This window comes from Gadus morhua, chromosome 13 (assembly GCF_902167405.1).
Source record: "Gadus morhua chromosome 13, gadMor3.0, whole genome shotgun sequence".
Taxonomy (NCBI): domain Eukaryota; kingdom Metazoa; phylum Chordata; class Actinopteri; order Gadiformes; family Gadidae; genus Gadus; species Gadus morhua.
The window spans coordinates 20497455-20519954 of record NC_044060.1 but is presented as its reverse complement, the minus strand read 5'-3'; the positions used below and the strand labels follow the sequence as shown (position 1 = coordinate 20519954).

The following is a 22500-nucleotide window of genomic DNA, read 5'->3' as shown; positions in this document are numbered from 1 at the left end:
GGGTGGGGGTTGAGGGCTCACCATACTATTATGCATTCCTTAATGCAACGCCATCAATCTGCATTGGGTCACATGTTCACCTTCTTCACCACGGAGCCCCAGTGCTTTAAGGTCATTTATTCTGCTTCATATACATAATTGATAAGGCAAGTTAATTTGCTTCTGCGCGACTTGGTCAGCTTTATTAACAGTCCATGGAGGGTAGGGGGTAGGGGGTAGGGGGGGTAGACAGGGCTACAGCACAGAGGCACAGAGATCCAATGTACACTGGTGTGTGTAAATAATCCTAACTGGAATTTCAGGAATATGTATGTTGATGATTACCCGTGGCTCTCTTGCTGTGTGCGCGTGTGCGTGTGTGCGTGTGTGTGTGTGTGTGTGTGTGTGTGTGTGTGTGTGTTTCTCTTTGAATAACCTTCGTAAATACAGCACCAATATTTACCAATCAAATATTTTTCCTTTAGGTCATTTGTCACGTCTGTTGAGACCGGTATTTTGGTGTGTTCATTCAGTTGCCCCTGGAGACTAAAATGCCCACAGTAGGGGCCCCGAGAGCCAGAAGAGGTTTCTCATGAAGAAGCCTGTCCCTTGGCAGGCTCTCATGTAGTTGCACTGGTTCCCATTAAAAAGACATTGTGCCGTCGCTCCTTCTGGGAGCCGAGCGGGTAAATATACCCATCTCCATACAATGTGTTTGGCTTTGGAGGGCCACTGTTTTCTTGGGTTCCTCCGCTTCTCCCTCTGCACAGGTTGGGTTCCTGTGAGGAGGAGCACACACACACACACACACACACACACACACACACACACGTACACACGTACACACTTACACACTAGGGCTGTCAAACTGCTCAAAAATGACATTCGAATGTTCGTTTGGAAAAAAATCCCGAATTCGAACTATTCGAATATCTGGTTGCCTATTTTACGCAGTTGCCGTCAATATGTCAATAATGCGACAAAACCATGGTTCAAATTAGTGGGATATATATATATCCTATAAACAGCCCAGTAACGTGGAGGCCTAATCATGAAAAGCCACAACTTTGTATCGCTTGCATTTCACCACCACACCTGCAAGCGCGCAAACTAAAGTAATCTGAAGAAGACGCCCGCTTCTGAATGTTACAAAGTATGCTAGTGGTAACGTTCCTTGCTTTGCTTACCATTTATCGAGAAAGCCTATTAAAATCGATAAAGAAAAAAATGCAAGTCGCCTACGTCTTCCACCATGCCAGCGAAAGGGCCAGCACTACGCACCGTTCGGATTCATGAAAAAAAAGCTGTCTCGGACTTTGCCGAGAACATTGCGTTATAGCAGCTTTCACCAGCCAGACTACTAGCTCCCTGAGCTCTACTTCGGATGCTTATTGAATGGCATAGCCGAGCTGGAATACCTATATCCAAGTACGGAAACCCCGAGGGGATAAAATACATTCGCTCTTCACAATAGTAGTCTGTTACACTTGTACCGCGGTAGTGTTTTTTCACTTTCGAATATTATGAGGGACATCGCGAACAGACAGAGGCTCATTCACAAAGCAGATAGAGGCGCTTGTACCGCGGGAGTGTTTTTTCACATTCGAATATTAATTTTCACGTTCGAATTCGCGTTTTTGGATACATTTCGAACGAATATTCGAACTTCGAATATTCGTTGACAGCCATAGTACACACACACGGCCTACACTTCGACTCAAAACAGACTCACTTGTGGCTGCTCTTGGATGGATTATCGTGACGGATCTGTGCCCCGAAAAGGACAAAACAAAAAAAGATTGAGCTCATTTCTCCAGGGAGGGCAGCGAGAGGGAGCGAGAGGGAGAGGGAGAAAAAAAGAGGGAAAGCTGGTGTGTTTGCCTCGCCACATATGTTACAAGCAAACAAACAAGAAGCGAGCGAGAGCCAAGCCCCAGCGAGGGGAACCCTGTAATAAAAGTGAAGTCGTGTGGGAAGGATGTGTGACATGTGATTACAGTTTGGCCCTGACTTGAAACACAACCTCATCTCTGTGTGTTTTAACAGCTGCTTTGCCCTCTCTCTCTCTTTCCCTCCCTTCTTCCCTCTCTTTCTCTCTCTTCCTCCTTTCCTCCCCCTCTCTTATTCTCCTCTTTATTTTCTCTGTCACTTTCTTATTGCTCTCTCTCTCTCTCTCTCTCTCTCTCTCTCTCTCTCTCTCTCTCTCTCTCTCTCTCTCTCTCTCTCTCTCTCTCTCTCTCTCTCTCTCTCTCTCTCTCTCTCTCTCTCTCTCTCTTCTCTCTCTCTTCTCCTTATTCTCCCTACTCTTCTGTCTTCATTTCTATACTTCTCCTGTCCACCCTCACTTTCTCTACTCTTACACTACTCTCCCTCTCCCTCCCTCCCTCTCCCTCCCTCCCTCTCCCTCTCCCCGTCTTGGTCTATCCTCCCTCCTCCCTTCCCACTCCGGTCTAACCCTCTCAGGACCTGGAGTCATGATGCAGGACCCTGGGTCAGAGACGACCAGCGACGGCCCAGCCAATCAGAACGGTGGCGGCCCCGCAACAGAGGGCGGAGCCAGGGAAGGCCCGCCCAAGAGCGCCACGCCGACGGGGGAGGTGAGCGCGGCGGACATCCTGCACCTCCAGCAGCACCAGGTAGACACACACACACACACACACACACACACACACACACACACACACACACACACACACACACACACACACACACACACACACACACACACACACACACACACACACGTCGCCCCCATCACCTCCACTCCTCATTAATGCCACCCCCTCCCCCCCAACACACTCTTTGCAAAGTGCCACTTAATATTTAATCCCCCCCCTCCAAGTAGAACATCCAGTACATAAACACATTATTATTATTATTTATGTATATTGCGGGGTATTTCTGAATATTTCATTGGAGTGCTCTCCTTGTGATCGTGTGTTTGGTTTCCCCGCTCGTGGTTATCGTGGCGTGAGTTTTCTGCAGCCCCCTCGCCACACACTATTCACCCGAGCGGCGTCGGACACGTTTTAAGTGTGTGGGTGCCACAGGATTACCGAGACAGTTGTTTCTTCTGTGTGTGTGTGTGTGTGTGTGTGTGTGGGGGGGGGGGGCTGGTGTTGACTCTGTCACCTTAGCGGGACGTCACCGGTCGTGGCATTAGCCGCGAGGCCTCACGCCTCGCGGCTAATGCCACGGCCGCACAGCGGAGGCAGCGAGACGCGTGGCCGACATCGACATGACGGGGAAACAAAACATTCCCCATCGGGAGGGGGGGCAGGGGGGGGGCAGAGTTGAGACAAACAGACAGGCTCTTTCTGTTGGTGTGAGCGCCACGCGTGACACATGACGCTGCTTTTAGAAGGGGGACGCGCTTTGAAAAGATCAACAGCGTCGCAACGAGGCGATGGTGTGCATGAGTCGTGTGTCGTCCCCCCACCACCCCCCCCCCCCCCGTCCCCCCCATCCTGATCCCGGCCCTGAGTGGCTGAGGCTTGTTGTCAGGAGTCGTTTGGTGACGAAACCCAGGCCCTTCTGCGCTGCCGCGCACGCTGCCCGACCGGCGCGCCACTGTCAGCCAGCATCTGTCACCACTCTGCATGGGAGAGGCACTGGAACGGGAATCACACTATAGTCACGCTTGTTTTTTTTTCTCTGTACTCACTGTATATATATATATATACACTCCATAGATACTATATATGGCGGTATAACAGTTGCCCGGGTTGCAGCCTGTTTAGTTGGTTCCCTGTGTTTGTTCTTTTCTCTGTCTGCTTTCCTGTTCGGTAGCAAAGGGGAGAACGCTAGTGAACAAGATGAGAGGGGGAGAGAGACAACTAGTGAACAAGATGAGAGGGGGAGAGAGACAACTAGTGAACAAGATGAGAGGGGGAGAGAGACAACTAGTGAACAAGATGAGAGGGAGAGAGAGACCACTAGTGAACAAGATGAGAGGGGGAGAGAGACCACTAGTGAACAAGATGAGAGGGGGAGAGAGACCACTAGTGAACAAGATGAGAGGGAGAGAGAGACCACTAGTGAACAAGATGAGAGGGGGAGAGAGACAACTAGTGAACAAGATGAGAGGGAGAGAGAGACCACTAGTGAACAAGATGAGAGGGGGAGAGAGACCACTAGTGAACAAGATGAGAGGGGGAGAGAGACCACTAGTGAACAAGATGAGAGGGAGAGAGAGACAACTAGTGAACAAGATGAGAGGGGGAGAGAGACCACTAGTGAACAAGATGAGAGGGGGAGAGAGACAACTAGTGAACAAGATGAGAGGGGGAGAGAGACAACTAGTGGACAAGATGAGAAGGGGAGAGAGACAACTAGTGATCAAGATGAGAGGGGGAGAGAGACAACTAGTGAACAAGATGAGAAGGGGAGAGAGACCACTAGTGAACAAGATGAGAGGGGGAGAGAGACAACTAGTGGACAAGATGAGAGGGGGAGAGAGACCACTAGTGAACAAGATGAGAGGGAGAGAGAGACCACTAGTGAACAAGATGAGAGGGGGAGAGAGACCACTAGTGAACAAGATGAGAGGGGGAGAGAGACAACTAGTGAACAAGATGAGAGGGGGAGAGAGACCACTAGTGAACAAGATGAGAGGGGGAGAGAGACCACTAGTGAACAAGATGAGAGGGAGAGAGAGACAACTAGTGAACAAGATGAGAGGGGGAGAGAGACCACTAGTGAACAAGATGAGAGGGGGAGAGAGACAACTAGTGGACAAGATGAGAGGGGGAGAGAGACCACTAGTGAACAAGATGAGAGGGAGAGAGAGACCACTAGTGAACAAGATGAGAGGGAGAGAGAGACAACTAGTGATCAAGATGAGAGGGAGAGAGAGACAACTAGTGAACAAGATGAGAGGGAGAGAGAGACAACTAGTGAACAAGATGAGAGGGGGAGAGAGACCACTAGTGAACAAGATGAGAGGGGGACAGCGGGGAGAGAGAATGGCTTTCAATTTGAGCTTGCATTGGTTTTACTTCATGCCATGTATGGTGGCCTGCCGGGGTCTCAACAAACACGGGCACATTTTCCGTGTACACGGGCAGAACAGAGCTTGACAGAATGGAAACAAGATCATAGAATAAGTGTGTTCTTCATCCATCCCGATTGTCCGTGTCATTACTAGCACCTTTGGGCCCTCACTTCAGTGTACCTAACAGGCCCTCCTCTTGTCTCCCTCGTGCCTCCAAACCCCCAGCCCCCCCCCCCCACACTTCCAGCTCCCAGAACGCACCCTCTTGTCAGTTGGGGGAATCGCGGGCCATGCTGAATTCATTACGGCGGTAGTCACACACATAACCGTGGATACAATTTCAATAACTGCAGGCCACAGTTGAGTAAACAGTTACGCTGAAACCTAATTCCTGTTGACTTTTCCCTTCAGTTCCTCGCCAGGGGCGCGTTCTGATTCGTTCCGCAGAGACACCAGGGGTTTAGAGAGCTGATGAATGTGATGCGGGCGAGAGACACCGGGAGAGAGAGGGGTGGGAGTGGGAGAGGGGTGGTGAGGAGTGGCTGCCAGGGGCATGGCCGTGCAGTTGACTATTTGCGTTTGATTTTAGTCATCTAGAAGACCTTTTTCTTGCTCAAGGATTGACCACAGGTAGACATCCTTACCGAAAGATATTTCTGCACCCAATGAAGCCAGGGGGCAAAGGGACGACAAACAAGCCAAACCAACAAGGGAGCACCTTCCCTGAAGGTGGGAGGCAGTTGTGCACCTTGGGGCTTCCTGGTGGTTCGGTTGTACTCCAGGATCTCTGTGGCTTCAAACAGAAGTGGGGGAAACAAACACATTGTGGCTTTTCCTTTCTTCTTAAATCCTGGTAAACACGGTTTGGTGTGTCGCTGGTACTTCCCAACACGGTAAATAGCCGCTGCGTCTTATTTTTATGCCCTCCCTAACAAATCCGAGGGGGTTTAATTTCTGCGGTTGCAGTAGAAACGGAGTGAGGCGTATTAATTGTTCTGTGTGATAAATGACGCGTGGCTAGAGATGAAGGAAGAGGTGTGTCTTTTCTGTTTCTCTTCTCTTCTCTCTCTTCTCTTCTCTCTCTCTCTCTCTCTCTCTCTCTCTCTCTCTCTCTCTCTCTCAGCACTGTGCTTTGATAGGCTACTTACCAAAGGGTGTGTTTCTGGCTAGCAGGCTGGCAGTCTCTTTTTATTCTCCCATTAGACTAACCCAGGATTTTCACTCATGCACCGTGAACCATGTTAATTGTCCCCAGGGCATTAAGATCTTCGCTCAATTACTTGATAACTCTTTACGTTTTTTTCTCTTCTTTTGGTGCGGTGGCATTTCACAGTGGCTTCTTCAAAGTTTTATTTGTGCCGCTGACACTAACACAAATCTTACTAGTGACACCACAGGCTTCTTTTGTGTCCTTTGTTCTCCAGTAAAAAGAGATGAAGATGCCGCTTTCCATTTTTTCTTATTATTTGAAGCTTAAAAAAGCTTAGAAAATAGACGAAAATCAATCAAGAGTTTTCCCCAGACTCAAGGTGCAGATGCATTAGCGCTCTCCCAGAGTCCCTGGGAACAACAAACCTGGCCATGACATATCATTTATTCTTATTAGGGAACATAACTATGAAAGACAGTGCTCATTAATAAAGACGGGGGATGAAATAATTGTAATCTGTTTGATCATCTCGACGCTGACAGGGGAATTTATCTTGTAGACTCGTCAGATTTAGGGGAAGTGGACCATAAGCTTGGTTTAAGCATCTCTATTAGTAAGTCAAATACTCCTTTTTAATGATCGACGACGGAGAGGTGGCTCTGGGTTCGCTTCCAATGGTTCAGTCTGCAAAACACATTACAGGGGAAAACAAAGAACCCTCTTGAGTAACCCAAACTTATTTCTTTGTGTTGTTAACTCAGGACACACTGAAATTCAATTTTGTTTTTCATTAAAAATGGGTTTTATGGAATGAGTTATAGTTTTTAGCTTCATGACCTTCTGGCTGTTGCATATGTTCAGGCCTTTGTTGTTGTGACCATAAGCTTTCTGGCTGTCAATCGTGTTTAAAAAATACCAACACAGTATGAGAATATGCTTTTCCAAATAATTAGAGCCTATTTATTTTCCAAGGAATTATAACTTCATACTAAGTCTTTTTATTTTTTTTTACTACCTCTTTTCTTTGTTTTTCAAGTCGGTCCTCAAGAGGAAGTGCAGATGGAAAGCAAACAACACCCAAACAAACATGAAACGGTTGTGTTTCTGCAATTACTTGCAGGCTTGTTTTTTCTTTGGGTTTGGTTTTATTTTGTTTTCGTTCTTTTCTTTTTTTTGTGCAACAGGAAGTGGTGTGAAAAAGTGAGCCTCCATGGCAACAGCTGAAATGGTGTAAACAAACAAGAGGCCCAGGATTGACGTTGAGGGAGTTGCGTCGGTGCGCGGCTCCCTTTTGAAGCTGTTGTCTCCGGGACATTCAAGTCCGTGCACATCCATTTCTCATGATGTACGGTCAATTACGATAGCCTGTTTGTACTACCGCTCAGGTTTAAGCATGCTGTTGATCGCTGCGGTGCAAAATGTGGTTGCAACCCATGCAGCTGTGGGATATTAAATATTAATATCCTGTTTTTCAAAAAGGACCCCCTTTAGTTCGCAGTTTACGCCGTTCCTGAGTTTTCAGCCTTCTAAGACGAAGGCAACCCAACGATATCTTAAAAGCAGCCATTATTTTGCACAGTAACGTATATATAGAGAAGGGGGATACAAGAAAGAAAATACATATAGTTTCCCTTTTTATATATTCAGTTTTGCCCCTCTACCTTGGGGGGTTGCGTGCAGGAGAGAGAGCCACACATACACAATCACATAAATAATCACACACACACAGTGGTGGCAGCAGATAGCGCTAGCACTGCATTGACACAGCTAGTGTTTGCATAATGCAGAGCTTACCAGGCCCCTCGCTGGAGCCCCTGAAGGCAGATGAAGGTGCTCCTCAGATGAGTCGTTTCTGGACTGGTTCCATCCAGCTCAAGTGGTTGTAGTCGGGGTGTCAGGGGGGCGCTAGGAGATAAGCACTGTAAACCAACACATGCACACACACAGTGGTGACTAGGGATGGAGATCCAAACCCGCTTCTATCAAGGACCCGGTTCCACTTTTTTCAAAACCCGAAAATCATTAACGTTTGGGCTTATTGATACCACTATCGAGTGCCGTCGTTCATTTATTATTTTTTTAACGTAACGTAATATTGTGTCCCTCGAGTCACGTCACGGCATTTAAATCAAATCAATCCAATCACTGCAGCGTGTCCACCAATGTTTTTGAATGGAATTGTAAGCAAACAGGTATTAAGTGAAGCCTGGCAGTTAACTTTGCTCGCGGGGATGGCTGAACGGGCGAAAAGGGCGAAAGTCATTTATTGTAAAGGGGGGACACAACCTCAATGGCCAAGCACATTAGCATTGTGCATCATATAAAGACCAAATGCAGTACCTTTGACTGTCTCTGAGTTGAAAAGATTCCTGTCTCCTCCTTCTCCTGTCGCACCACAGACCGGCCCGTCTTAATCATCCACTCAAAGTACGAGCGGTAATCGCACACACAGACATTATCGCCAGTCCCGTCAGTTAAAAGTAGTAATCCAATTGTGAAATCTGTGTTGTAATCGGCAGCATACAAGCTAGTTATCTTAAAAAGTTAATAAAGTTTCAGATGTGATGATGTGTTAGGTTGGCTCAGTAAAACGACTGATAGGTTATCAGGATTCGTTCAAATGTAAGAGAGTAACGTTAAATTTAGTTTTTGGTGAGAAACATGAGTTATACTGTATTACTCTTGTTTCTGTATTAATAATACAGTTGTATAGTGCTCTATTCATTTTAGTATATATAATTAAAACTACTGATGTCAATATTTATTATTTATTTCTTAATTATTTTCCTCATCACGAAGAACGCGGCGTATTTCCACCAATTAATAAAATTGTTTCGATAGTGGTATCAATAGAGGTTCGGATTGTTAAGGAGTATCGAAAATGGTATTGATATCAATAAATATTAATGATCCGTATCCCTAGTGGTGAATACTAACTATTTATTTCATTCTTTTAACCACAGCGATTGACCAGGAATTCAGGTGTATCCCATCAATGAGCCGGTAGGGGGTTGCTGAAGACATTGAGCAGACATTGGGGATCTAACCCAGATCTTTTTGGCTGGGAGGGGAACACCCAGCCTAGGGAAACGGGCAAACTATCCTGACGCTGCCGTTGTAATAGGAGGGACTCATAGTTTGAGTTGATGATGCAAGAAAGACCAACGGCAAGGTGCCACACCAAATCTGCTACTTCAATTTTTCATGTTATGGACTGATGAGCCTCATCTTTCACCCATTGATATAGCTGGAATGAAACTATAAAATAAACACACAGTTTGAGTCTATTCAAATTCATGTCCACACTAAATCGGTAAGCCGGCAGACCTATGCTGATGGCTGTTATCCATTCGTTTTGAACTCGTGGTCGGACGTCTTCCTCCAACCTCCCAGTGAGCAAGAGGTCTCAGAGGTCTACAGCATCAGGGCAGGGAGGGTTGCAGTGTAGAGCCCTCTCCGGTCTGGTCAGGTGGGAGCCCTCCATGCCAGGACGCTAGGGGTGGGAGTGGAGTGGGGTGGTATGGTGGGTTCATGGTTCAAGTCGATGGAGGGGGTTACTCATTCTAGTTGACGCCACGCCAGCTCTCTGTGTGATGATGGGTTCTGGGGGGGGATGGAATGTGTAGGTTGCTGGGCTTGCAGCGTGCAGAGCCAGAACTGAAGTGTCGTGTGTCTCCACAGCTCCTAACGATGATGTCAGCTCTCCTCTCCGTCTGCTTTGCGTCGAAACGCTTTGAGTGCATCGCAGTCTAAACACTTTCCTGCCCGAGGGCTTGCAGTGGCATGTGTATGTGCGTGCACACATTTGTGCCGATGTAACAGCATGAAGCATATCCTGTGGCATATGCATGTATGGGTATTTGAGTCACAGATATACCATATCAATGGCTCACACAACCAAAGACACGTTCTTAGGGGATATCTTCCAAGAATGCGAGAAAGTCGACCAAGACCACGAGAAAGGCACGCTTTATATTCTGATTCTGATTTATTACATTTCTTTACTCTGAGAAAGCTTCATTAGGCAAATATCAAAGCAACCTGAGAGAGGAGGATACTGAAGATGTGGACTCCAGTCAAAGTAGCGTCATTCAGGGGGGGTATGGGGTAGGATCTCCAGGCCTTCAGGTTCCCCAGGCCTTCAGGTTCTCCAGGCCTTCAGGTTCTCCAGGCCGTCAGGTTCTGCAGGCCTTCGGCTTCTCCAGGCCTTCAGGTTCTCCAGACTGTCAGGTTCTCCAGGCCTTCAGGTTCTCCAGGCCTACAGGTTCTCTAGGCCGTCAGGTTCTACAGGCCTTCAGGTTCCCCAGGCCTTCAGGTTCTCCAGGCCTTCAGGTTCTCCAGACTGTCAGGTTCTCCAGGCCTTCAGGTTCTCCAGGCCTACAGGTTCTCTAGGCCGTCAGGTTCTCTAGGCCGTCAGGTTCTACAGGCCTTCAGGTTCCCCAGGCCTTCAGGTTCTCCAGGCCTTCAGGGACTCCAGACCGTCCGGTTCCAAAGACCTTTACTTTCTCGTGCATAAACTGTTGATATTGTCAGCTGGGCGGCGAGGCTTATTGAAAAAATGTGATGGTGAAGGATAACATCGGTGTTATGACACCGCATATTGCCCAAATTGCTTTATTGTTAAAATGATAGTGCTCGTCCAATTTGAATAATTTCATGGAATCCCTCTCACAGAACAGTTTAATTATGTTATCACACAACTGGTAACATCTGTCTTTATAGCGCACCGTGTGACAGTTTTATTACAGGATGGCTTTCTCTGCTGGTTCTGGGAATTGATGTGTGATGTGATTAATAATCACAAGAATGGAGGTGAAAATTGAACAATAATGCGCTGGTATGTTTAAAAATCGGGTGGGTGGGTAATTATTATCAGAGGAATAAAGAACAGCATATGTAACCTGAAAGTTATGGGGATTGTTTCCAACAAAGCCCAATCTTCTCTCAGTTTGAGGCGCGTTGGAAGTGTTCGCTGTAATGTACGTATACGTGGTTCGCCTAAGTAGACGATATTGCAAAAAGTTTTGTGTTCTTGCCTGCAGGCTTGTTAGCATCCGGTTTGTGTGCGGTAAAGAGAACAAGAAGAAAAAAATGATAAAAAACTCCAAAATTGTCTTCCAGTCCCATCTCGGAATGACATGTGCCAACATGTGAACTCATCCATTTTGTTGAGTCTATCTGCTTTTGTTTCACCGCCCGTGCCCCCCAGGAGTGAAGAGGCACCACACACACACACACACACACACACACACACACACACACACACACACACACACACACACACACACACACACACACACACACAGAGTTTAAAATAGAGTTGAATGTTCCATGAGTTGACATCCTGTTTACACACGCCCTCTTCCCTGGCCCGCTTCATGTGGGCAGCATGGTGGAAAGGGTGGGGGTCCACAAGGGCATGCAAGGAGCGGTTTGACAATGATGTCATCTTCTAGAGTGGCTCTTCAAACTTGTTCATCTACACATACACACACACACACACACACACACACACACACACACACACACACACACACACACACACACACACACACACACACACACACACACACACACACACACACACACCCCGCGAACCATGTGGTAGACGAGGTAGATCCTCACCATAGGCATGGGCGGGGAATGACACGTCTCAGCTAGAAGAGGTCGATCATGCAGTAAAGGTTGTAGGAGATGAGGTCAAAGTATATTTTTTAGAAGGCAGAAAGATGTTTACACCCTGTTCAAAGGTGGCTCTGCCTTTTCTGTGAAGAAGGATGAAGTGAGAGAGAGTAGATCTCTCTCTCTCTCTCTCTCCCTGAATGCCGGTGCTGGTACGCTTGAGTATCCGTCTGAAGCAGCGGCGACGGTGGCATTGTCTGCGTGCATCCATGCTTGGGCCTGTGTCTGAGTGTGCGTGTATGTGCTGATGTGTACACATGCACCAAGGAATGTTTTGTGTGGTGTTGAGGTTGGATATCCTCCCTTATGTTAATGAATTTCCACCCCCCGCATGCTGGTATCATTAGGAGTGGTGAAGTGACTCTCATTGTGTGCCACCAGCATGCCCACGACCCTCAACACCCCCTCCGCCTCTGTGTTGTTGCCTGCTTACTGCTCCCCCCTGAACTCCCAAGCAGGTGTCTCCTGAGCGACTGGCCTGGAGAAGAAAGGGACCACCTCTTATGTATGCCGTTATGTTCTGCTTCGGTTGTCCTGTGGCTGGCAGCCCATGCACTCCCCATTTCACTTCCAGTCTCCAGACACGGTCGATGGGAGGAGAAGTGGGAGAAGGAACCGGGGAGCAGATAGAACCAGCATGGAGAGTCACGTTAGACCGATGGATCAGAGTACTGTAGTTAGCCAATCAAAGGAAAGGATTGCGAGATAATGTGTCAATATGTGTGTTTGATATTTTATCTCTGTTGTTTCAAGTCATATCTCAATCACAAATCACAGGCAAAAAATAGCAAATCATCTGCAGGTTCCTATTTAACCTAGAAGCGTTTTTAAGCCCCTCCCTCCCTTGATGAACATTCAAAACCAAGACACAGCAAAATGCGCACACACACACACACACACACACACTCTCTCTTTCTCTGGCTCTCTCTCTCTCCCTCTCCCTCTCTCCCCCACACTTAAGTTAATTCCGAAACAGAGATATATATTCATTTTTGTTTGATCTTTACAGTTCTAGACATGATTTGACGGAGCCCTAGGATACGTCAGATTATTGCGGGCTCAGAGCGTGTGTACAACATTGTATTTGTCACAACACAACACAAAATCACAGTTCACGATGTTTACATTTAGCGGAACAATCATGTCTCATTTGACCAGAAACCATTCTTTCAGAGCAGGCAATTTGACCCAATTTATTAAGGATTGCGCTAAAGGATGCACAATTTCTCCTGGGAAAACATTCATATGCAGGGCTTATCCATTTTTAATGAGAGCTCTACTTTAAAAACTTCATAGAATTAATATGTATCAGCCAAGTCTTTCCTACGCACAAAACTTCAGGGTAATTAATATTCATAGGCTGTGCTTGTTAACACCCCCAATGCAAGTGCAATGTAGATCCAATTAACATAGAATGGGCCCCAAGGAATTGGACAGATAAGGGTTAAACGAGCTATTGAAATTGAAACCGGGGCCGGCTCCTCTTAAAACACTTATTTGTTTCCATAAGCCCTAATCCACGTCGCGGCGTTCCCCTCAGATCTAGGCACCCATTGGTTGCTGTAAAACCCCCATTATAACGGGAAGAGGTGCCAGAGCTGGCTTGTGCGTGAACGTGCACCACGCATCAGGGTTTGTTTTATCACGTGCACGCGCTTACGGGCATGTGGATGTGTGGCACACAGGGGCCGCTGGCTTTGACGCCGGGCCTAATGTGAAAGCCCTGTAGTGAGACTGGCTGCTATATCTTATTCATGAGCCGTGGCGCCCTCCTCTCTTTGCTCCTCCTCCTTCTCATTCTACTCTTCAGCCTTCCTTCCCCTTTCTCCTGCTGCTCTTCCACCCCCTCCATCTCTTGTGCCTCCTCTTCTGGCTCCTCCTTCTCTTCCTCCTCCTTCTCTTCTTACTCCTCCTCTTCTGGCTCCTCCTTCTCTTCCTCCTCCTTCTCTTCTTACTCCTCCTCTTCTGGCTCCTTCTTCTCTACCTCCTCCTTCTCTTCTTACTCCTCCTCTTCTGGCTCCTTCTTCTCTACCTCCTCCTTCTCTTCTTACTCCTCCTCCTTTGGCTCCTCCTTCTCTACCTCCTCCTTCTCTTCTTACTCCTCCTCCTTTGGCTCCTCCTTCTCTACCTCCTCCTTCTCTTCTTACTCCTCCTCCTTTTGCTCCTCCTTCTCTACCTCCTCCTTCTCTTCTTACTCCTCCTCCTTTTGCTCCTCCTTCTCTACCTCCTCCTTCTCTTCTTACTCCTCCTCTTCTGGCTCCTCCTCCTCTTCTGGCTCCTCCTTCTCTACCCCCTCCTCCGAGGAGAGTAGCAGTTAGCGCTCATTCATGACATCATCTCCTCACCAGAGGGTGGGGTGTTGGGGGGATGGTGGGTGGGGACTACGGTGGAACTGTGGGACTCAGAAGGGAGTCTTAGCAACAGAAACAAACACACTATTGCTTTGCAATTACCGCTGTAGGCGCATTAGCTACTATCGCGCCGGCAACCAACAGATATCGCTCCCTTGGGTGCTTTTATGCACCAACTGTGAGCACCCTGTCTGTGCTCCTTAAGGACTCCAGAGCAGTTAGCAGTAAACAGGTTAGCTTATGGCTGTTCAGTGCTGCTAATCAGGGATGTTCACAATGCATCACTCACTACCCCTGTATTCATTTTACTCTGGGGCCGTGAAAAAGTGAATTACAGTCCGCTCCACCCATCATTTCTGGAAAACAAAAAAAAACAGTTTCCTTACCTTCCTGTTTCTCTGGGTTTGGTGGCACCCCCTGAACGTGGCGTGGAAAAGCCTGTCAAATGTAGAAGCGAGAGACCAATGACCTCGTTTGTACGTGTGTGTGCAGAACTGTCCACCGCAGAGCACCCATTTCCCATCAAGAAAATAAATCACCTAACAAGAACGCAGCAAATGGTAAATAAATACCATGGACGTTCTTATTTTTTCGAGTTTGGCAAGTGAAATATGATAAATAACTGCTGCTGTTGATGAGTCGGGACCTTCACTGGAGTAAATATGCCAAGACTGACACCTCTTGACTACTACAGGTCCCCAGAGAGGACATATTTGATTGTTTGACATGTGTTGGCCCCGTCGTCGCTGGGCCTATTGATGATTAATAATGACACCATCCGGCCCCCTCACTGCCCCCACCCCTCCGGTGTGTTCAGGCACGACGTGGCCTCTATATTTTGTGAGAAAAATGGCGGCCGCACACTGTATACCATTTAGAGAATGATATGGCGCGGGGCGGGGGATGCCTCCTCATAAATAAAGGTGATGGCACCTCGACATCCTGTGAACGACGGCCGCCATAAATACATCGCCAGGGCCAGACGTGGCGCCGCGCCATCAATCTGTCCACACGCTTCATTCCTCAACAGTGTGTGTGTGTGTGTGTGTGTGTGTGTGTGTGTGTGTGTGTACTTTGCACACTGTATATCATGTGCTTGTGTGTACCGTGGATATTTACAGTGAGTGAGGAAAGTTGCATTTAATTATGTATTCCTTTGCCTACCAGGAGGCCAGGAAAAAAAAAAAGAGTGAGAGCGAAGGTGCAAGGCACTGTGGCTGTCGCTCGCTCTTTTCCCTCACTGCAGTGCGGCTGCCATTTCTGTTGTTATTTGCTTATTTATGATCTTTGACATGATGTAGTGGGATAGCTGTGCAAGTACTAGCCGGCAAATGGCACAGAAAATAAGACGGCCCTTTATGCCGAACGCACTCTCGCTCTGTCCCCTTCTTTATCTCTCACTCTCACACACACACACACACACACACACACACACTCTCTGTCACGTTCCTTCTCTCCACACTCTCCCTCACCATCCTTTCTATCTTTCCATTCCCGTTGTATCTCTCACGCATGCACGCACGGCAACACACACACACACACACACACACACACACACACACACACACACACTGAAAACACCCTCACCTGGAAACGCCATGCTGGGATTTTTCATGATTGATATGACTGACTGACGTACTGGTTGACTGACCGACTAGTTGACTGACAGACTGACAGACTGGTTGACTGACTGACTGACGCTCGTTGGTTGACTGACGGACTGACTCGTTGACTGATGCCATTGATGCACTGCTATCTTACTTGGCTGAAAGACGTGCACATACTTTTTCACCCCAGTAGGACCCCAAAGGCGTCTGACACTAGCATGCCGGTATATTCACTAATGCGGTCACGTCTACACTAGAACAGCTTATATGACTCACCATTGTTTTGTGTGATCACATTTCATTAGGTAACTTCTCCTGGCATCTGTCCAATCATAAAACCACGTTGCCCACATGCTAGCATACATTAGACATGCTATTAGCATAGTAGATGTAGAGGCGAGCGGCAAAGTTCACAACGAGAGCTGATGAAAGCCATACATCCATAATGCACTTGCATGGGCATTCAAATGCGTAAGATGTCCCAGGGATGCAATTTCCAGCATTGCCGTTGCTGTGTTGTCTGTGGATATGCATCCTATTATTTGGCGGCACATACTTCTGGGACCGAGTTAATGTGTGTATTAATATGTGCTGGAGAGGCAGAGCGAGAGAGAGAGAGAGCGAGAGACTCATTTCCCTAATGTCCGCACTTATCGACACAACTTCCTCTGGTAGAAGAATCCCCTCTCTGCCACTTGGTGTAATGTTTTCGGTAATTACACGCACACACACTCCATTTTTTCTCTCCCCCTCCTTTTGTCGGGCTGAGGATAAACATTCCTGTAATCGCGGCGGTTGGCAACAGGCTTAGCCGTGTTGCCGTATCATCCGGATAAGTGGCAACGTGTAAATAATCAGTTAATTACTGTATTGATGCCATTGTCTTTTCCTGGTGAAGGCACGGTGTCCGTGGCAACAGATTGACGGTTGTTTTAGAAGAACGGGTACGAGACTAGCGAATAGGGAGAACGGTTGCTACACTACTCAAAGCTATTTCTTTCCTATGAGATCGGAGAAATAACACCTTTTAAAAGAAATACAACATTATGATACATTTTGTCTCTCTTTCTCTTTCTCCCTCTCTCCCCCTCTCTGCGGATATGAAATAATTGTACCCCTAGATTGCCGAGGGCCCCTATTAAACATTAAAATGCAGAAAAGCAAGAAAACTGAGAATCAGAATGATGGTATTTTGGATTGAATAATGTAAAATATCTGTAGGGCAACGCGGGGAGAAGCCAACTAGCTCAGGTTGAGTCTTCAAATGTTTTCCTCCACTGCCATGCTTATTCTTAATTACCCTGCTCTTATCTGCACACTCAACACTATATTTATAATATTTTCTCATTGCTAAATGCAAATTTCTCTAATCTTTTAATATCAGAATTATATGTATATGTCAGTGATTTTTTTGTTGTAAATGTCAGTGAAAGTCTTCCTAGGCTGTGTTTTTTAATTGGTGTGTTGGTCCAGCACCTAAAGTTGAGAATTCATTCTTCTTATATACCTTTTTATAATTGATTCACGTCCGTCCCCGGCATATGAATGTGGGCCTCCTTGATTCAGCTGTAGGTGCATTGTGTGGCACACACACACACACACACACACACACACACACACACACACACACACACACACACACACACACACACACACACACACACACACACACACACACACACACACACACACACACAGCACTAATTCCTTTCTGCTGGACATACGGGGGGGGGGGGGGGGGATTTTAAGAAATAAATTACGCTACATCTTATTTGCTCTTTCTCTCTCTATGCGTCTCTCTATCTCTCCTTTTCTCTCCCTCTATGTTTCTTTCATGCCCTCTCTAGGTATCTCTCCCTCCTGTCTCCTGCACTTTGTTCACTTTCGAATAGTAATATCATCTTCATCTCAGATAGCAGTGGAGGCTAGAGGATGAAGGGGGGTGTTGGTGTGTGTGTAGGGGTGGGGGGGGGGATGCAACTGGCATCGGCTGATCAAATTTGGCTTAGGCCAAACACTCTCACCTCCTGATCTAAGTTGTGCGGGGGAGGGTAGGGGGGGTGTAGGGGTGCATAGTAGGGTTGGTGTTTGTGGCCACTCCAGTGATGCTGTCGTCTGAGGCACTGCTGTCTGTAGTGGCGCCTGATGGAGTGAATCAGCCTGTCACGGGACAAGATAACCACATCAGTTACTCTAACAGCGCTCTCTCTCTCTCTCTCTCTCTCTCTCTCTCTCTCTCTCTCTCTCTCTCTCTCTCTCTCTCTCTCTCGGGGGGGGGGGGGGGGGGGGGGGGGATCAAAGGTCAAAGAGTGGCGGGGGATATTTATTCATTAAATGTAAACGGACCGCCGGTTGCGTTTAACAATCCGTGGGCCATCGATTTTTACACACGTTGTCGTGGATACACAGGCACAACTCTTGTTTTTCCATGGGTTGTTCTCTCTCTCTATATATATCAATATTTTTTTTGTGAAGGAAGCCATGGCTCATGTTACTATAGGCCTTTTATCTTAGTTTGATTAGGGTCCCCTGCAGATATGGCTGCCTCTCCCTCTGGCTCTGGTTTCACCATGCCATCCCTCCTCGCCTCAAAACACAGGGCTGTCTGCCTGCTCGGCAAGACAGATTGAGTTAACCATTTGTGGTGTATTTATCTCCCTGGCGGAGCCATCCGCTGCTCTCGGCCTCGGCACTCAAGCTCAATGAAAACAATAAATGGTGTCCTTATCTCCTGTGGAGTGAGGATCAAGATAGCCACCGAAGGCCGGGAGTTATTTGCGGTTGATTTTTCAAGAGAGAAAACGAGGAGACAGGAAATGGACACCCGTCTTACATTACCACTCGCCGAACAGACAGAGAGGGAGGGGGAGAGAGAAGAGAGATGGATGGAAAGAGAAGAGGGGGAGGGAGGGAGGGAGAAGAAGTGGCAAAAGGCTTTTAATCAGCGGAGGGCTGTGTTTCTAATGTAAAAGTGTCAAAAGATGTCCCTTAGCCCGGGTGACGAGTGAAGTCTGGCCAAGTTCCGTGGCAAATTGAAAACGGGGCCCGTGGGACCCGGGGGTTGAGAGGGGGCCGGCGGCTCGGCAGAGAGGTGTCGGTCGGTGGGGGCGGGCTGCCGGGGCGCAGGGGGGGTGGGGGGGTAGGGGAGGGGTGGTGTGATAACCACATTTTGTTGGTTTCCTCTTTGTCTGGCCGGACAGAGACCCACGTGGACACCCCCCCCCCGGCCCACCGTCGAGCAGCACAGAACGGTCGCGGCGGTCACAGTGTTCGTGCTCACGGCTTTATTCCCGCTGAATCCATGCAGTCTATTTGAAGCTGATTCGTAGGCTCTGTGCTCCTCTAGTTGTCCTTAACCCGTCTTTCACGAAAAACAATCTGCTCGCTCTAATGTTCGACTGCGGTTCAAGCGACCTCATCGTCATCGCGGAGCTTTATTGGCTGAAGCGCCACTTGCCAGTCATGCCTGTAGTAGCAGTTTATTAAGGGATTACATGTTGTCAAAGCTCACGGTGGATTGAGGATACTTTGCTGCCAGCGATGCATCGAGGACGTCCATACGCACACACCGCAGATTAGAGAGAACAATGGGATTGGAACGGAGCCAAATCATGACACAGCCGCCGCCGCCCAAAGACTAAAGAAATGTTGTCTGGGGCAATAATGAATAGATGGATTCCTATCATCCTTTCACCCATTCATTTAGTCATCATCCTTACCTGCTGATTGATTGGCAGTTAGAGGCCCTGGAGTGGGTGTGGGCCGGGGGGGGGGGGGGGGGGGGGGGGGGGGGGGTTGTACAGCAGGAAGACACCCAGGATGTTCTGCACCCTGTGCTCGTTCTCTTTGATATGTTATAGCATAGCATAACCTACAGGCTTTCAGTGGGGAAAGCAAACTGGTCGATCCACAAGAGCAGGGAGGAAGCTCTCGGATAGAGTTCTGACGCAACACAACGACGACCCTGCGCATGAGAAACAGCCAACATGTCATCTGGATCATTGTTTTGGATGGGTTTGATTAATGGGGTTGATCTTGATTCATTAAGAATTTGATTACAGCGGATTGAAAACCGTGAATCATAATTTCGGATCACAATCATTACTAGGTCTGCTGTTGTTGAGAGTGTGGTTAATTGCTGGTTTAGATCGGTTGGTTTGGATCACAAAAGATTTTTTGGGTTATTGGGTTATATATTTATATATTTGTATCGTCTGCGGCATTTAATAAGTGCCTGTTAATTATTATCTTTTATTTTGTCAAACAAAAGATAATGTGTAGCCTACCACCAAATTCCTCCAACGCCCAGTACTTCAACCCCCAGGCTCTCTTTACCCTTCTCCCCTGCCTGCCATGAGTCACGTTGGGCAGGGTAGGTGCTGAGGTATGAAGGGATGTGGTTCCTGCTTTGATAGGCAGGCAAGGCATTGCCAGCAGGGAAGCGTTGCCACAGGGCATGTGAACTGCCTTGCCTTGTCCTCCCTGCCAAGAAAGATTATGGGGAAGAAAAATTAAAGCCTCCAGATTTCTAATTTGCAAGGTCGTTCTACTCTTTGTATTTTCGGATCAACACTTTCAATACATTTGATTTGCCAAAGTTCTGTTTGTTTTGTTGTCTTCACATTTTAATTTAGTCATTTGACTATGTTTAACGAATGCCCGCTAAACAACGTTCAAGTATGTGGTATATTTTGAGCCACAATGACTTCTGAGTGTGAGCAACCAAGCTAGCTCGAGAGTTTAGTTGTTTCAGAATGAGGTTTTGCTGACAGAGCGGATGATTCAAGAAGTACATAATGTAGGTTTGAATCTAATAGAATCGCTTCGTTTAGCTGCGGGCGGTTGTGTTTTTTTTGGAACTTAATCGCTTTCCTGCATTGCACTTCGGTAGACATTTTTCCCTCTGGAATGACGGTTTTAATTTGAGTAATCACAAAGTGTGTTCTTTTGCTTTGCGGGGACATCAGTGTCCCGAAAGAATGAAGAAGTAAATGAGGCTAAGAAAAACAGGTAATTACGCTGAACTAGTAAATGAATGACCCACTGACCCTCAATGCTAAATTGATTTTATGCGTGTAAATCATATTTATTTCACCCATTTTGGGGGGCACTATTTTTTTCTTTTGATGATGTTAACTTTTATTTGTTTTCTTTTTATATATATATATATATATATATATATATATATATATATATATATATATATATTTCATCTTACTTTAGTGTAGCTCAAATAAGAATTCTTGAGATGATATCATTAATGTAATACTTTAGTCAAGGAGTATTTCAATAATTCGTACATGGCACATGGATCCATCACAACAACACAATGCTTTAAAACCCCTTTATCCAGCAGTTAAACCCACACATGACAACTACAATGGGTTCTGCCTGTTTCGAGTCAAACAGCACCCCCATCCTTTCCATGTATTAAAAATACAAGGTGGTCTTGTGTGTGTGTGTGTGTGTGTGTGTGTGTGTGTGTGTGTGTGTGTGTGTGTGTGTGTGTGTGTGTGTGTGTGTGTGTGTGTGTGTGTGTGTGTGTGTGTGTGTGTGTGTGTGTGAGTGCACTGTCTGGGTGTTGACATGTTCTACTTTACATGTAAATTCAACAGTGATTCACCTCCCGGTGAACCCTGCAGAGAGTAGTTCCTTCCCCGGCCTAAAGACTGAGGTGTGTGTCTTTATGACTAGGTGAGACACGTCCTCACCGAGGCCCTAAGCACTGTATCTCTCTCCCTCACCCTCTCTCTCTCCCTCCTCCCCTTTAATCACTGTATAAACCGCCCTCGTAAACCCCATGAGCTGTGTATTGTGAGTGTGTGTGTGTCCAGAGACTAGCGTGTGTTTGAGTGCCCGTGTGTGTGCCCTTCCTCGTATTTTAAACTTAATCAGCAAAAAACAAAAACGAGAGGGCTCATATTAAAGAGGTGATTATTGGTAATAAATACTTTTTTTTTTTTTTACACATACTTATTACGGAGGCAGTTTTCTTCTTGCGCTTAATGAGTGTAATTTGATTTGCTTGAGAGATTACAGTTTCCCAGAATTAATGCCGCAATCCCTCCATTCCAAGATAGAGCGGGATCTAAGATTCTTCACAGGTCGGGTGCTGCTAGATGCAAGCCCCTCTCACATAGCAGCTAATGGAGTTGAACAGCAGTCTGTCATTTCTCCCCCCCCCCCCCCCCCCCCCCCCAAACACACACACACACACACACACACACACACACACACACACACACACACACACACACACACACACACACACACACACACCACCCAGCCTCTCCCGGCTCTATAGCCAACATGCCCTTGGTTCCTGCAGTGCTTGTTGTTAGGCTACTCCGCTCTTTTGTAGTCGTGCCGACCTAAATCGCGTAATTCACAATCGTTTTCTTCCCTTTATGCCGTTTTAAAATATGTTGATTGAATCTGGGGAATGTGGGTTTATTCAACAGCGATTTAACATTTTACAGCACTCAAAATAATTTGCGTTCAAGTTTTATTAAGGCTGATTTGCCGTTATTTATGTACTTTTATGACATCCATTTCTTTTTCAGTTCCCACCTCTCTCCAAATTCAGTTTCTTGAGATCGGAGTCTCAAATTCCTTCTGTAAGTTTGCGTAAAAGCGATTTAAGCTTTCAACACAGCAATCATAAGGTTACGTTTGCGTTCATCTTCCCCAGTGTCCTGTAACAGGGCCTCATGTACTTGGGGGGGGGGGGGGGGGGGG

General features: G+C 47.0%; 1 protein-coding gene and 1 long non-coding RNA gene across 7 annotated transcripts in view; both read left to right on the top strand.

Annotated features, from left to right (window-relative positions):
- The window catches only part of foxp1b (forkhead box P1b), a 110076-nt gene that overhangs the window by 19329 nt on the left and 68247 nt on the right, over window positions 1-22500 (top strand). For all 6 annotated transcript variants that reach the window (XM_030375341.1, XM_030375343.1, XM_030375342.1 and 3 more), the window contains exon 2: window positions 2443-2615. In XM_030375341.1, the coding sequence (XP_030231201.1) occupies window positions 2443-2615 (173 nt within the window). The remainder of the gene's footprint in view (window positions 1-2442; window positions 2616-22500) is intronic.
- LOC115557478 (uncharacterized) lies at window positions 4780-11672 on the top strand. The gene is made up of 2 exons (XR_003979193.1): window positions 4780-10454; window positions 10591-11672. It is a non-coding gene; the product is annotated as an uncharacterized LOC115557478 (long non-coding RNA).